Below are 16,657 nucleotides of genomic sequence, written 5' to 3'. Positions count from 1 at the left end.
GGCAGGAGAATGGGATTGAGAGGGACAACAAATCAGTCATGATGCAATGGTGGAGTGGACTCGATGGGTCAAATGGGCTAATTCTGCTCCTGTGTCTTATGGTCACCACCACTTCAGTTCAGAAGTACGTTGATCTGCCAGAAAAGATCCACAGAAGAGGGAGATTGAACCAACAGAATAGATAAACTTTTGATCTCACTTAGAAAGAAACATTGCAGTCTATGTAGAAATTCATGAATATACTAATCAGAGGCAAGAATGCCCACTGTAGCCTGCTATGGTAATCTGATTGAAACCTCAACTTCTACCACAGCTACCTTGAGAGATACAGGTAGATTGGCAATAACAAGGTCAAGGGAGTTTATTGTCTATGTAAATTTGTGTACCTCCTGCGGCAGGTGTGTTCTGGTACTTGCATCCTTCGGGGCTCAGCCAGCTGCTACAGTAGCTGTGCTAAGCATTTCATTTCTGCCTACCCAATAAACTTCCACATCCTACTTTCACACCAAGGACATACTGGATTGTCACGTGTGGCACCAGCCTTGTGTTAAGTAGGTGGCATATATTCCCCATCCTCAGTGACAGTGAAGTACAGGACAAGGCTGAAGCATTTTCGCCCACATTTAGCCAGAAGTGCTGAGTGGTTGATACAACTTGGCTTTCATCTGAGACCCCACCATCACAGACACTGTTCTTCAGACAAGGTGATTCATTCCATGCATTACCAAAAAAAGAGCAAAGTCAATGGGATTGGGCGACGCACTAACTACAACCCCAAAGGCCTGTGGTCTGGAACTAGCCCTGCCCCTTGCCAAGCAGTGAAATGACTTCACCCGTCACCCAATCATGTAGAAGCCTGAAATGTCCTAAAAATAGGAAATCTGAGCTCAAATAGTAATCTTAAATTTGTGTTTCCTCTTAATTTGCTATAAAATATGGGACAAAGATGGAATGAAGTCACAGTTCAAGCATCAGCTATAATAAGTAGAACATGTCTGGGAGACTAAATGGTCTCCTTTCATTCCTATGAAGTTGAACATCATTAAAAAAAGCGAACCAATTCTAGCCCGAGAACATAGTTGTGATTCACAATGCCATTGGAAAAGAACAAAAAAAATACTGCCTTGTTTTTGTCATGCTTTTAACAATTGCAAACTGGAACAAGTGGTATTTTTAAAATACAAGTTACTACTTTGTAAAGCTAGATATGATTTTGAAAGAAAGTCAGAGTCCTACTTCTAATTTTTTCTCTCCAGTCCTGAAGAGGGATCTCAGCCCGAAATATTGACTGTTTACTCGTTTCCATAGATGCTGCCTGGCCTGCTGAGTTCCTCTAGCATTTTGTGTGTGTTGCTCAGATTTCCAGCATCTACAGATTTTGGTTTGTTTGTGATTAGATTGGCAATCAGCACCTCAAGAAAATGAATTTGAATGGATGGGTATCCATAAGTTGCCTTCTTAAAGAAACTGTTGCTAAATGTATACTTTCTAAAACACTAAATAACCTTCACAGAAAAATTGGTGGTTGAGGGGAAAGTAATCAATTTGCCATAATGCTAAGGAAATTACCTTATCCAGCATCCAAATGAACAGTTTACTCTAGCAAGTTCCAGTTACCCTCCATATATTCCAGCAGTCAGTATAAATAAGCCATTATACAAACAGAGGAAAGGATTGAAGCAATTTATTTGTTTTCATGATTTACATGATTGTATAGAATTATTACTTCTAAAATATCTTCAAAAGGAATAAACTGCAGAAATGCCCAAAGAACATTTTGTCTCAGGTAGTATTGCCATATAGACATTTGGAAAAAAATTACTTCATACTGAAATATGCAAGATATTATTTGCTGATTCATGAATTCTTCTGACTCTTGGCAACCTCCAACTTCAAAAAGGATTCTATCTGTTCAGATTCCACAGCCTGGAAAAAGGCATCATAATCCTGAAAACAAAAACAAATGTAATTATTGCTCACCCTTTTCTTCCCCAGATTATTTAGTTTACCAACGTTCATGGCTTTCTAATCTAAAAAATATTTAATGGAGATGCCAAACTGGATAACGAACCTGGCCAGGTGACAGACATCTCGGCGGGGGAACATTTTGGAGACAGTAAACAATTGTCTGATCATTGGCATAACCATGGGCAAGGATAGAAACAGATGGTATGGGAAAGTAATTTCAGGTATGTGAAGGCTGGTAATGTACAATGTATTAAGCAGGAACCTGGAAGCATACATTAGCAACACATGTTCTCAGGGAAAGACACAGAAGTATGAAGGCTGTTTATGGACCATGTGGTCCCTTGTAGGTTTGTCCTACTGAGACAGAAAGAATGGTAGTGTGAAGATTCACAAAAGGTGAAACATTTAGTCAAGGGGAAGAAAGCATACTTCAGGTTGAAGCATACAGGGCTTTTGAAAATTACAAGGTAGCTAGGAAGGAGCTTAAGGGATTTAGGAATCCTAGAAGGAGACATAATTCAGCCTTGGTGTGTTGGATAAAGGAAAACTACAGGGCATTCTGAGGATAGGACCACTCAGGGATAAAGAGGAAACAAAGTCAGCATAAGCAGGCTAATGTGCTGGAAAATGCTCCTTTATTAACTTCACATTGTTGGAGCTTCTGAAACAAAACAAACAACTACAAAGAAGATGGAACCCAAGGGCCAGACGGGGTATACCCCAGGTTACTTTAGAAAGCAAGGGAAGAGATCAGTGGGGCATTTACAGTGATTTGTGTGTTTTCCCTGGCCGCAGTAGTGTCAGAGGACTAGATGATGGCAAATGTTGTTCCATTGTTCAAGTAATAGGGATAAACCTGGCAGTTATACACCAGCATATGTCACCGGTGGGCAAATGAATGGAGAGGATTGTTAGGGACAGGATTTATGAGCATTTTAATGAACGTAGTCTTAGAGATAGTTAGCATGGATTTGTGAGGAGCAAGTTATGCCTCATGCACCTGAATCTGAGTACAAGGTTAATGGCAGGAATCTTAGCAGTGTAGAGGATCTTGAGGTCTAATTCAATAGATCCCTCAAAGTTGCCACACAAATTGGTAAGATGGTTAAGGCAGACTATGGTGTGGAGTTTGAATTCAGAGTGCAGAATTATATTGCAGCTCTATAAAATTCTAGTTAGACCACACAGAGTATTCTGTTCAGTTCTGGCTGCCCCATTATAGGAAGCATTAGAGGGGATGCAGAGAAGATTTACTAAGATTTTGCCTGGATTAGAGAACACATCGTGCCATGAGGAAAGGTTGAGTGAGGTAGTGCTTTTCTCTTTGAAGCAAACGAGGGCCAGATGTGACCTGATAGAAGTGTACAAGTGGGAGAGACAGGGTGGACAGCTTTATTCCTGGAGTAGCAATGACCAAAACAAGAGGCCATCCATTTAAGGCGAGTAGTGGAAACATTAGGGAGATGTCAGAGGTAGGTTTTTAAAAATATATAAAGAGAGTGGTAGGGGCCTGGAATACACTTTTAGGGGTAATAGTTGAGGCTGATACAACAGGGACATTCAAGGGACTCTTGGATGTAGGAAAATCAGAGGGCTATGTGAGGAAGGGATTAGCTTGACCATGTAGTAGGGTTAGATAGGTTGGCACAACATGGGCTGAAGGGCCTGTACTGCGCTGTACTATTCTATATAGTATATGCTGAACGGTCACTTTGTTCAATACACCTGTACACTTCTCCATAAATGCAATTATCTATTCAGCCAATCACATGGCAGCAACTCAATGCACAAAAGCATGCAGACATGGTCAAAAAGTTCAGTTGTTCAGGCCAAGCATCAGTGTGGGAAAGAAACAAGATCCAAGCGGCTTTGACCGTGGAATGATTGTTGGTACCAGAGGGGGTGATTTGATGCAACTTAGAAACCACTGATCTAGAAATTCCTTGCAGAATCATTTCTAGAGTTTACAGAGAATGGTGTGAAATACACAAAAAAAAATTCAGTGAGCCCCAGTTCTGCGGGCAAACACACCTTAAATGAGAGAGGTCAGAGGACAGTGGCCAGACTGGTTCAAGCTGACAGGAAAGCGACAGCAACTCAAATAACCACGCAATATAATAGTGGTGTGCAGAAGAGTGGCTCTGAATTCACAACAGGTTGAACTTTGATGTGGATGGGCTACAGCAGAGGAGCACACGGGATTCCACTCCTGTACCTAATAAATAGGCCACAGTGTATATACAGGTTGCAACTTTGGTACTCAACATACAACCAACTCACCCAGCAAGAGATGGGGCTAATGGGAGGGTGACTTGAGGTAATTCATGAGGATAAGGTTACAACATACCCCACAGTATTGGTCTCCATTAAATATTTGTGGTGGCATTGCTTTGGGATCCCCTACTTTTTTTCTCATTTCATCTTTAAGTTCCTCATTTGCCGACAGATCCAGTAATTTGTAGACTATGCCCTTCGAAGACAAGACGCTTTCAATATGTTTCTGCCTCTTCTCCAGCTAGAAAGTTGATAAGATGAATCCCATTAGCAATCATGGAGAAACAATTGTTACAAACAGTTGAACAAGTTCAATAGAAACTGGTTTCATATCTTATTAACAAATCAATTTTGACATTACATACAAAACTGCAATACACTACTGTCCAGATATTCAGAAATCACAGTGGTATGGTTTCTGATCTGCAGTGTGCTGATGTCAACCCATTTCCACTCACCAAGATCGTGGTTCCTGAACACAACAGGAAGATGGTGAATGCGGCTGATGGAAATGCTCTCTATGGACTGAAATTCTCCATTTTCGGAGATGGGTGGTGGAAAAGAGGCACACATTTCATTTCATGTAGGACCCATTTTGTGTCCCATGTTCCCTATAACCTTAGTGGATTCTCTGGAAAGGTTTCTTATTCTACTGTAACATCTTTAATGAACGTGCAGCAGACTATTAATAGGAATAACATTCCTTGTCTGCAAAAATCTGCTCATCTGATACCCAAAGTCATGAGTGTTCCAGATTAATAGAATTTAACCACATTATCAGTAATAGGTTCAGTATATAACCACCTGCTTCTTAAAAACAGATGGAGCTATTTTTATGAACATACTTTATTATCAAGTAACTACAGAACTGTCAGGTCAGCAGGAAAGATCATTGGCTGCAGTCTGCCATCACTGCAGGACTTTATGTGCCCAGGACAAAGAATCAGGCAGGGGGGAAATATTATTGCAGACACCACCAACCTAGCAAACTGCCTTTTCCAAAAGCTACATTCTGGAAAGCACTACAAGGCTATTAAAACAAAAACTTCACACCATCATAGAAGTTCTTTCCCTGAAGCAGTTAACCATTCTAATTAGCACCCTCCCCTCCATCTATTACCTCAGACACTGCACTGTGAACACTTTAATCCACTTTTTATGATGTTTACACTGTAAATACATGCTGCTATGTGCACATTTTAATCCACATATGTACTTTACTTTTTACACAATTCTTTATAATTGTAGCATGTCACACCAACACATCAAATTCCCATTGATAGAAAAGTAAATGCCGAATGAAGATGACCAATAGTTAATTTATTACAAACAGAAGTTGCTTTAATTCCCTCATGAATTGATGGAATTCCAGGGTCTTTGTTATACAAATGCCACACATCACTTCAAAGAAACATAATTAAGTCAAAAAAACAGACACACAAAACACAGGTGGCCCAAAAGAAAATATTGAAGAAAAATTTAAGGAATGGCATCAGGAGCAATTGAAAGCATAGAAAAGTTTATGGAGTAAATTCCAGAACTTACGGCCACAGCAGCTGAAGGCACAGTTCCTGATGTTGAGACAGGAAATGAGCTTCCTTCCCTGGGCTATTAGATTTCTTAAATCCCCACTGCCACACAGCACACCCTGTCCTGCTGCCCCTCCCACCAATCTCCAACTCCTGTTCACACTCCCATCTTGCACTGGCCACTTTTCATCTTTTATTGCTGCTGTTTTGCATATTTATTAGTTTTATTATAAGTAGCAGAAGCATTTTACAGTCTTAAACAAACATGCATCTCACACTGTCAACCTGTCAATCTTCAGACCATGTCACTCAGGGACTTGTGTTAATGTTAATGTGACTATATGCTCTGAACTGTAACTACTGTATGAGCTGTGTGTGACTATATGTACTGTGTTTTGCACCCTGACCCCACAGGAGCTAGGTTTCATTTAGCTGCAGACATGCCAATGGTGAATGATTATGAACTTGAACAATAAGCCAGACCTGTTAGAGTGCAGAGCTATTAACTTTTTTTCAGGAAGGCTGGGTGGGAGGATAGTTAGAGGTACAGAGTTCAAAAGTGGGTATCTCGATTTTTGAAAGCAAGGTTGAAAAAGAAAGACAAGTTGGTAATAAAAATGAGAAAATGGAAATGAAGGAAGATTATGAAACTATTTTCTACTTAAATGAAATTTGTACAAGTAGAAAATTAAGTTAGAAAATGGACAACTACAAAAGCTCATTCTGTACTTGAAATGACATGTGTGCATCCTTCCTCGCCTCCCCCACCACACAATATTTTGCTACAATAAAGACAACCCTTCAGCCCATGCAGTCTATGCCAGCACAGAGCATTTCTATCAGTCTCATTCACCTGCTTCCACCCCATTTCACCTCAAGGACAGCTTTCAGAAGTACTGCCTTCTGATGAAGCAGGAAAGCAGAGCATGAACGTGGAAATCTATGTAATCATGGGGAGAACGTGCATACTCACAGACCTGGATCACATTTGGTTCAGTGGAGTTGTGCAGTAGCAACTTTTATAGAATGCAGAACAGTACAGCACAGGAACAGGCCTTTCAGCCTAAAATGTTGTGCCAAATGAATGAATACAGTATAGTCAAATAACCAACTGAGCTAATCCCTTCTGACTATACAATCTCCATATTCTTCCATTTCATGCATGTTCATGTGGCTGTCTAACAGTCTCTTTAATGCCTATCACATTTGCCTCCAACACTACACAGCACATTCCAGGCATCCACCACACTATTGGGGGGGGGGGGAGGAGAGAGAACTTGCCCCAAAGATCTTCCCTTAGATATATGCCCCCTAGTGTTAGGTATTCAATGCTGGGAAGATTCTTGCTACCCATCTGTGGTGCTCAATCTTACAAGGTGTTGCCAGATCTCCCCTCAGCCTTCAATGCTTAAAAACAAAAAAAAAACCCACAAGTGTCCAAACTCTCCTTATAAGAAATGCACTTTAGCAGAGAGCATGCTGGCAAACTTCGTCTGCACCCTCTCTACAGCCTCCACATCCTTCATTCAATGGGTGCATCTTAACTAGAGTTTTATAAAACTGCAACGCTAAACCATAGCTTTTGAACTCAGTTGCTTGACTAAAGGCAAGTACACCATATGTCTTCTTTATCACCCTTTAAAGAGTAAGAGAGACACGAGTAGATACTGGACTGCTGGAAAATGACACTGGAGTAGTAATGGGGTGGGGAGGGGAAAACAAAAAAAATGGCAGATGAACTTAAGAAATATTGTGTCATTCTTCTCTGTGGAAGACACCAGCAACATGCCAGAAATGCTAGAGTGTCAGGGGCAGAAGTGAGTGTTGTTACTAAGGACAAAGTGCTTGGGAAGCTGAAAGGGATGAAGGTAGATAAGTCACCTGGACCAGATGGACTACACCCCAGGTAAGTGAAAAGATTGAAAACAATAGTAATGATCTTTCAACAATCGCTAGTTTCTCCAATGGTTCCAAGGGCTGGAAGATTGCAAATGACACTCCACTCTTTTTTTTAAAAAAAGGGGGGGGGTGAGAAAGAAGGCAGAAAAAAGGAAATTATAGGCCAGCTAGCCTGACTTCAGATGGTTGGAGTCTATCATTAAGGATGAAGTAAGTCGGGCACTTGGAGGCACGATAAAGTAGGCCAAATTCTGCATGGTTTCCTCAAAGGGAAATCTCGACTGATTTGAGCAAATAACAGGCAGGACAGACAAAGGAGAGTCAGAGGATGTTGTTTACTTGGATTTTCAGAAGGCCTATGACAAATTGACAATCATGAGGCTACATAACAAGATAGAGCCCATGGAATTACAAGCAAGATTATAGTATGGATAGAAGATTGACCGACTGGCAGGAGGGAAAGCAGGGAATAAAGAGCAGCCTATTCTGTTTGGTTGCCATCAACTAGTGGGTCCCAATACCTGCAGAGCCCATTTCTTCTCATATTATGTCAACGATTTGGATGACGGAATTAATGGCTTTGTGGCCAAATTTGCAGATGATACAGATATAGGTGGAGGTGGGGGCAGGTAGTGTTGAGGAAGCAGGTATTCAGCAGGACTTGGACAGATTAGGAGAATGGGCAAAGAAGAGGTATATGGAATATAGAGAAGGGAAGTGTACAATCATGCACTTCAGTAGAAGAAATAAAGGCATTGACAGTTTTCTAAATGGGAGAAAATTTAAAATCAGGCACAAAAGGACTTTGTTGTACTCATGCAAGATTCCCCTCAAGGTTAACTTGCAGGCTGAGTCGGTGATAAGGAAGGCAAATGCAATGTTAGCATTCATTTCAGGAGGACTAGAAATTAAAGGCAAAGTAATGCTAAGGCTTTATAAGACTTTGGTCAGAAGGCACTTGGAAAATTATGAGCATCTTTGGTCTCTTTATCTAAAAATGTGTTGGTATTGGAGAGAGTCCAGAAGAGGATCATGACAATAATTCTGTGAATGAAAGGGTTGGAGTATGAAGAGCATTTGATGGCTCAGGGACTACACTTGCCAGAGTTTAGAAGAATGAGGAGCTTATTGAAACCTATCAAATGTTGAAAGGCCAAGATAGAGTGGATGTCACAAGGATGTTTCAAAATTCTAAGTTTATTATCAAAGGACATACATGTCACTATTTCCAACTCTAAGACATTTTCTTGCAGGCATACTCAATAAATCCAATAACTATAATAAAATCAGTGGAAGACTGCACCGGAGTAGACAACCAGTGTACAAAAAACAACAAACTCTGCAAATACAATAAAAAAAATGTTGCCAGTTCTTACTAGAGTGGGTGGCACAGTGGTTAACAAAATGCTTTATGGTACCAGCGACCCAGGTTCAATTCTTGCCGCTACCTGCAAGGAGTTTGTACGTTCTCCCTGTGCATGGGTCTCTTCCAGGTGCTCCAATTTCTTCCTACAGTCCAAAGACGTACTGCTTGGTAAGTTAATTGGCCATTGTAAATTGTCCCGTAATTAGGCTAGGGTTAAATTAGGGGTTGCTGGTGGCATGGCTTGAAGGGCCTACTCTGTATCCGAATAAGAAATAAAATAGAGAAAATCAAAGATTCAATTACACGAGGTATTGAGACCAAGGTATTGGAGCTTTTTGATTAGTTTTGAGGGGATGATGGTATTGAATGCTGAGCTGTACTCAAAGAGCATCCTGATGTATACACCTTTGCAGTCCACATGTTCCAAGGTTGAGTGAAGAGCCAATGAAAAGGCATCTGCTGTGGAGCAGGTTGGCAAATTTGAGCAGATCAAAGTCACTTCTCAGGCAGGAGTTGACACATTTTATCACCAACCTCTCAAAGAACAATCACTGTAGATGTAAATGGTACTAAACAATAGTCATTAAGGCAGGTTATCATATTGCTTCTTATAGTGGGAGAGCCTAGGAACAGAGGGAACAGCTTCAGAATTGAGCATAGGCTCCCAACCTGGGGTCCATGGACCCCCAGTTAATGGCAATGTCCCATGGTACAAAAAAAGTTTGGAAATCCCCAGGAGAGAGGGATGTCCATTTGGAACAGAGATGAGGAAGAATTTCTTTAGCCAAAGGATGGTGAATCTGTGGAATTCATTGCCACAGATGGCTGTGGAGGCCAAGTCATTGAGCATTACCGAAGATTGATAGGTACTTGATAAGTCAGGACATCAAAGATTGCAAGAAGGCAGGAGAATGGGTTTGAGGGAGATAATAAATTACTCACAATGGAATGCAAGAACAGACTAAATAGGCCAAATGGCCCAATTCTGCTCCCATGTCTTATGGTCTGTGTTGCTATTTTCAAAAGGCTTTGAACTTTGACTCCAAGATCACTGTTAACGACAATACCCTTATGTTGATATGTAGTGTACTGTCTCTTTACATTGGATCTCCCAAAGTGTAACACTTCACATTTAGTGGGATTAAACTTCTTCTGCCATTTCTCAACCATATCTGTAACTGATCTATATTCTGCTGCATCAATTGTGAGTTGTACACACTATCCAAACACCACCAATCTTCACATCATCAGCAAACTTACCAACTCACCCACGTACAATTTCAACCAATCCACTTAAATATAATCACAAGCAGGACGAGGTTCCAACAAAGATCCCAGAGGATCACCACTGGTCACAAACCTCCAGGCAGAATAAGTCCCATCAACCACTATCTTGTCTTCCATGGGTATGGCAATTCACAATGGATCCCATGCATTTTAATCTTCTGAATGAGATTCCCTTGAGGAACCTTGTGAAATATCTTACTAAAGTCCATGTAGACAACATCCACAGCTCTACTTTCAATTACCTTCACCTCCTCTTCAAGAAACTCAATTGTTAGTAAGACACAACTTGCCGAGCACAAAACCATTCTTACTGTCCTTAATTAGGTCATGGTTTTTCAAATACTCATAAATCCTACCCCTAAGAATCCTCCACATTAGCTTTACTACCACTGGTACAAAACTCACTGGCCAAAATTTCCACTACTATCCCCATTCCCCTCTTTGAATAATGGAATAATATTTGTTGCTCAATAGCACTCTAGGACCTTGCCTGATGCTAGAGAGCTCCCCGTTCTTCAGCAACCCTCTGTGCCCTATCATTCACTGTGCAAGTCCTACCTGTGTTGTTCTCCCAAAGTGCAACACCTCACACTTGTCTGCATTAAACTGATAAATCCAACTTTCATCAAATATCATGCTCACATCACTACATGCCTTCAAATCAATATTGGAATCCAAAACAGAATACTCAGCAGGTCAAGCAATGTCTGTGGAGACAAAGACAGAATCGATGATTCACATCAATGACTTTCATCAGAACTCAGATAAGCTGGAAAATCAAAGGTTTGAGAAGCAAAGAATAAGAGAAACATCAGTGGTAGAGTGGGGAATTGAAAGAGTGACAGGTGGCTAAGGTTTGTTAACTGTAAACAATCTGTCTTTAGAAACCTGAAATACAAGTATATGCTGGAAATACTCAGCAGGTCACGTAGCATCTGTGGAGAGACAAGAAGAACTAATATTATGGGTTAATGATCTTGAACAAAACTAGCATGTTAGCAGTTTATTTTGCTGACTCTGTGTTGCATCTGTTATTACTATGTATACTATTTACTCTGAGAGCCTCATTTGAGTGAGGAATTTCATTGCACCCAGTGTATATATCAAAATACCAAGTCATAGAATCACACAGGCCTTTCATCCCAACTACACTATACCCACACATTTAGTTCCAATTTCTTGAGTTTCATTCATATGGCTCTTAGCCCTACCCCTCTATGTATCTATCAAAGTGTTTCTCACATGATACTATTATACCTGCCTTAACTACTTCTTCTGGCAGCTCATCCCACATACTCACTGTCCTCTGCATGAAAGAGTAGTCCCTCAGGCCTCTTAAATCTTTTCACTCCCTCACCCGAAACCTATGTTATCTAGTTTTGGACTCCCCTACTCTGGAACAAAGGACAGATACTATCCACCTTACCTCTGCGTCAAACTTCTATAATGTTGTTCCTCGTACACCTACATTCCAAGGAATAAAGACCTAGCTTGGCCCCTCAATACAGCTCAGGACCTCTAATCCATCCTGTGCTAAATACTCAGGCACAACACCACACTTAATCAGATGTCTATGCATATGCTCGTAGATCCTCTCTCAGAATTCCCTCTAGTACATTTCCTTTTACTGATATCTGGCTCACCAGCCTGTAAATCATCTTGGCTAATGTGATCTGATATTCCATTATCAACATGGAAGGCTAGTCAATGAGATATCTTTTTCAAGTTAGACTAGTTAAGCTTGGGAAAGGACAAGGTTAGTATTTTTATATTCCATCTCTGCTGATACCTCTAGAAATAATGGTTGAACAGATCTTGGACTCTTATCTCAGGTGAAACTAAGTTTTTCCACAACCTCCCAAAACTTTCAAAGTTAAAACTACTGACCCTTAAACTAGTTCCCATGTTAGTAGCAACTTTCACCCCATTTCTGATTAAACCCTCCCACCACACACACGTGCGTGGCCAAGTGGGCTAGGTGAAGCTCGTTAGTTCGAGCCTCAGCCGAAAAGCGTGTGTGTATGCACGTTTATAGCCTAGTGGCGGCGGTTGGTGCAGTATGGACAAGACAACTGGTTGCAACACACACACAACGCTGTTGGAACGCAACAGGCCAGGCAGCATCTATAGGAAGTACAGTCGACGTTTCGGGCCGGAAACCCTTCGTCAGGGCGACAAATGTTTGGTGTCTTTTCCTACGAATAGTCTATTATTCAAAGCCCCAGTGCATTTCTCCTTTCCAGATCAGCCAATCCTTAACTATTTAGATAGTTTAGGATTCTCCCAGTGCCTTGATATTAACCTCAGACAAGCTGAGTTTCTTTATATCTGAGAAGTGCTGTTGGGGGGTGGGGGGAAGAGAGAGAAATTACCACCATCGGAATCAGCCTTTCCCCATTCAGGCGCACTCACTCCTGAGACGTATCTTCAGCCAGGTAGAATACGCCCTCATCACCCCATTAGTCCCCGCCCGTCACCGTTTTCACTTCCCTTTTCTACTTAAAAAGTCCCTCTTTAACCTAGTATTATTTTGAGATAAAATTAGTTTTTGTGTAACTTTGCAATGACGTGTCTCGCTATTTGCAGTCCAGTGGATTTTTTTTTTAAAAACTAGCCAATCTCCGAGGTGAGCAACAATAGAACAAGAGAACAGGAAAAGATCTGTATTCGTTCAAAGCTGCATTCGTTAATAAAAAAAAACCATACAGCTTCCCTGTTCACCAACAGGAAGACACTTCACGGAATTTCTTACTTCAGTTCAGCGTACTATTGCTGCAACTTGATGATTTGGCTTCAGGCAAAGCAGCACATAATAGGATTAACTTTTTAAACTCCACTTAGGCTTTTGCAGCAAATTCAAATGCAGCTGCCTTGGGCAAATATTGATTCTGGAGCTGGCAACAATCTCACTACCACATTTTCGCAAGTTTAAAATTTTATATAAAACTTCACGTTTTTCAACATTAACAATACACTTCTCCACCCCTTTCAGTCAACAATAATGCTTCAGGTAAAGACCTTTCAAAACCAGTTTGCTGTCACAGTTTACGATGTTTAAATTCCAATGCAGCGAATTCAGGAAAATTAATGACAGAAAATGACTTTAATAAAACGCGGTAAATACCTCAACCGTGGCAGTAATGCTGGCGTAGTAAACACTAATAGACATACTGCAGGCTTCCGAGTTCCACAAACTAACTAAGAGCTACAGCCTCGCCCTGCTCCCTGTTTTTAAATAGTAAAACACAACGTAAGCGATCATTTGCATATTGAATATGGAAAAGACGTAGCGACGCGGATTTCAAAACAATTTAAACTTTAACACTAAATGTGTGACTCAACCAAATCCTCGCAAAGGAGCTCAGCAATATAAATACAACAAAAGAATAGATTTTAAAGCACAGGTTTTACATCCCCAAATATGCGAAGCTGAAGGCGGGGTGAGCGGAGGAGTCTATGAATGGGGTCAAGTGCGATCTGCGACTGGGCTCCCTTTGTGGGACCTACAGAGTGTTGCTGAAGTACAAATGTCAAGTGAATCACCTAGGTTAACATTTGAGGCGGTATCTATTGTACAATCAGTACTTAAGATTTAGATTCATTTATTTATCACATGTATATGTACAGAGAAATGTGTCCATTGCGCTAATAACCAACACAATCCAAGGGTGAGCTGGGGGCAGCCGGCAAGAGACGCCACGCGTCCTGACGCCAACATAGCATGCCCACAATGTTCAGCGGAAGAACAGCAACGAAACAAGTTCCTTTCCTCCCTTCCATCTACCCACCTATTATGTATTGTAACTCCAGAAACTAAATGAAAAAAAAACACTGGAGCCGGACAATTGTTCACCTAGTTTTTCTTTTCCTTTCTTTAAGTGAAGCGCTCACATATGACGTGATGGCATAATGATGTATGGCATTCACGTGCTTTCTACATATAAACCATAATGAATTACGTAAGCAAAGAATGCTTAATCAAACATTACTTTTACAATATTATTCAGATATTATTGAAATATTGAATACACTACACTCCTCTCTACTTAGCTATATACTAAATTAAAAAGCATCTTAACTGAAATATGTAATATATTGTTCTCTAGTCATCTTATATATATATACATAGTCATTATATATATATATATATATATACAGTATACTATATAATACAACCACAACATTGTAAATTTTAAATTGTCCCATTCAGGACTAAAGATTTAATCACTGTGAAGGATTTCTTACTTTTGTGAGATAACGTTTTTCCTGATGGGCTTGGCAGGTGAGATTTGTGGCTCTAAAACAATCTCAGGTTTTGGGGTAGATTTAGATTAATTTATTTATCACATGTATATATACAGAGAAATGTGTCCATCGTGCTAATAACCGACACAATCCATGATGATAGTAGGAGTTGACTCTTGGAAAGCAGGGAAGTGGTTTTGACATCTCAGGACACCTTTCTTCTCTATCAATTGACTCAGCTCTCCTCAACTTATTGATGTGTTGTCTCCAGGTGACAGATGCAACCTCCATTGTGCAGGAGAGTCGTCTAGCGCTGTTCTTAATCTTTCCAAGTACTCGCTTTTGATCATCTCCACAGTCCCTCACCAGAACTGCTTGTATGAGGAGCCCTCAACTTGTCTCAGCCATTTGTCCTGCGTACTCACTCTGAGATTGTGTTTGAGGAGACCCAAGCAGGATCGCACAGGATGTCCCAGGAACAGCACAGGTGGTGAGTTGTTGATTGCTGAGTTTGCTGCCTTGGTATAAGCATGAAGGAAACTGGTGAGCACCTGATTCAGTGTCAGTGTAGTGTGTTCTGCTGACATTGCTAGTAGTGTATTCTTTAGTCTCTGGACAAATCTTTCCGCCAAGCCATTTCTTAGATGGAGGGTATGGTGCAGATGTAATATGTCTTATTCCATTCATTTACAGGAATGACTGAAACTGTTTCACAGCAAACTGTGGTCCATTTTCACTGACTAAGTGTTCTGGAACTCCAGTCAGAGACTCCTCAACATATCTACAGTGTGCAAGGTTGTAGTGGAGACTATTGGGAATACTTCTGTCCTCTTTGTAGTTGCATCCTCTATAACCAAGAAGTTTGTGTCCATGACTGGTTTGGCAAAATCTACATGAATCCTTTGCCAGAGCAATGCAGGCCATTCCAGACGATGGAAAGGTGGTGCTCTTGGCTGCTTCTGGACATGTTGGCACCCCAAACAGTGCATGTCAAGCTGCTCAATCTGCTGATCTATCCCAGACCACCTGATAAAGCTTCAAGCCAATGTTTTCAATTCAACCATGCCTAGATGACCAGCACAGAGCTCCTCCAACACTTTAGCTCTCAGCTTCGATGGTGCAACATCTCTCAATCCCCACACAAGGCAACAGCCATGAACGGCAAGTTCATCCCGGTACTGGTAAAAACTGGGGGAACTGGGATTTCTTCGGCACTTTCCAACCACTTTGGGCTACCATGTAGACCTGAGATAGTGTGGGATCTTTTCTGGTTTCTCTTTGGATCAACTCTGCCTTAACAGGGAGACTTTCGATTCGCATTAGAGAGAATACATCAGGAGGAGTGTCCTCTTCTGTAAATTTTTCAGGTATTTACTTTTCCAAGGGTAAACAGGACAATCCATCAACATTTCCATTAATAGTTTTCCTCTTGAATTTGAACTTGCAATTGTGTCCTCAGGAAACAGAGCCTATCTCTACATTACACCACTGTTGTTAGTGGGACATCTTTCTGTGGATCGAAAATCTACACTAGTGGTTGAAGGTTAGCAATGAAGGTAAACTTTCTCCCATACAAGTAGTCGTTGAAATATTTTACAACCCAAACCAGACTCAAGGCCTCTCTGTCAATCTGTGCGTAATTTCCTCTGCAACCATAAGGGAACATAATGCAAAGGTTATGGGGCGCCCCATAGCAGTTCACTTCCATCACTCATAACATGTGACATGACTGCACCTATACCATATGTCACAGGTAAGATTCACTGGACAATATGGATCATAATGTGTGAGTACAGGGTCTAACATCACCATTTCCTTTGCCTTTTAGAAAGCCACCTCACACTGATTTGTCCAATGCCATTCCTTCCCAAACTGTAGTATTGAGTCCAAGGACTAGAACACAGTAGGCAGGTTTGCTGGGAACCTATTATAAAATTGACAAATCCTAAAAAGACACAACTGTGACACGTCTTTTCCCTAGAGGCATCCACTACTGCTTGAATTTTCTCAGCACGCTCGTATAAACCTTGTACATTGTGTGACTAATGTAAGCGATTCTTGATTTAAAGAATTCATACTTGTTGTGCCA

At 40.9% G+C, this 16,657-nt stretch overlaps 1 protein-coding gene across 1 annotated transcript in view; it reads right to left on the bottom strand.

The window, feature by feature from the left end:
* Positions 1-1,669: 1,669 nt before the first annotated feature.
* Positions 1,670-16,657, bottom strand: part of LOC140733296 (SH3 domain-binding glutamic acid-rich-like protein 3) — a 234,651-nt gene continuing 219,663 nt past the window's right edge. Inside the window, exons 2-4 of the mRNA XM_073056436.1 lie at positions 13,448-13,515; positions 4,316-4,483; positions 1,670-1,947 (exon numbers count right to left, since the gene is read on the bottom strand). Coding sequence (XP_072912537.1) covers positions 1,858-1,947; positions 4,316-4,483; positions 13,448-13,492 — 303 coding nt within the window. The 5' untranslated portion in view covers positions 13,493-13,515 and the 3' untranslated portion in view covers positions 1,670-1,857. The remainder of the gene's footprint in view (positions 1,948-4,315; positions 4,484-13,447; positions 13,516-16,657) is intronic.

Source organism: Hemitrygon akajei, chromosome 9 (assembly GCF_048418815.1).
Source record: "Hemitrygon akajei chromosome 9, sHemAka1.3, whole genome shotgun sequence".
NCBI classification, from domain to species: domain Eukaryota; kingdom Metazoa; phylum Chordata; class Chondrichthyes; order Myliobatiformes; family Dasyatidae; genus Hemitrygon; species Hemitrygon akajei.
This window is presented reverse-complemented; position numbering and strand designations above follow the sequence as displayed.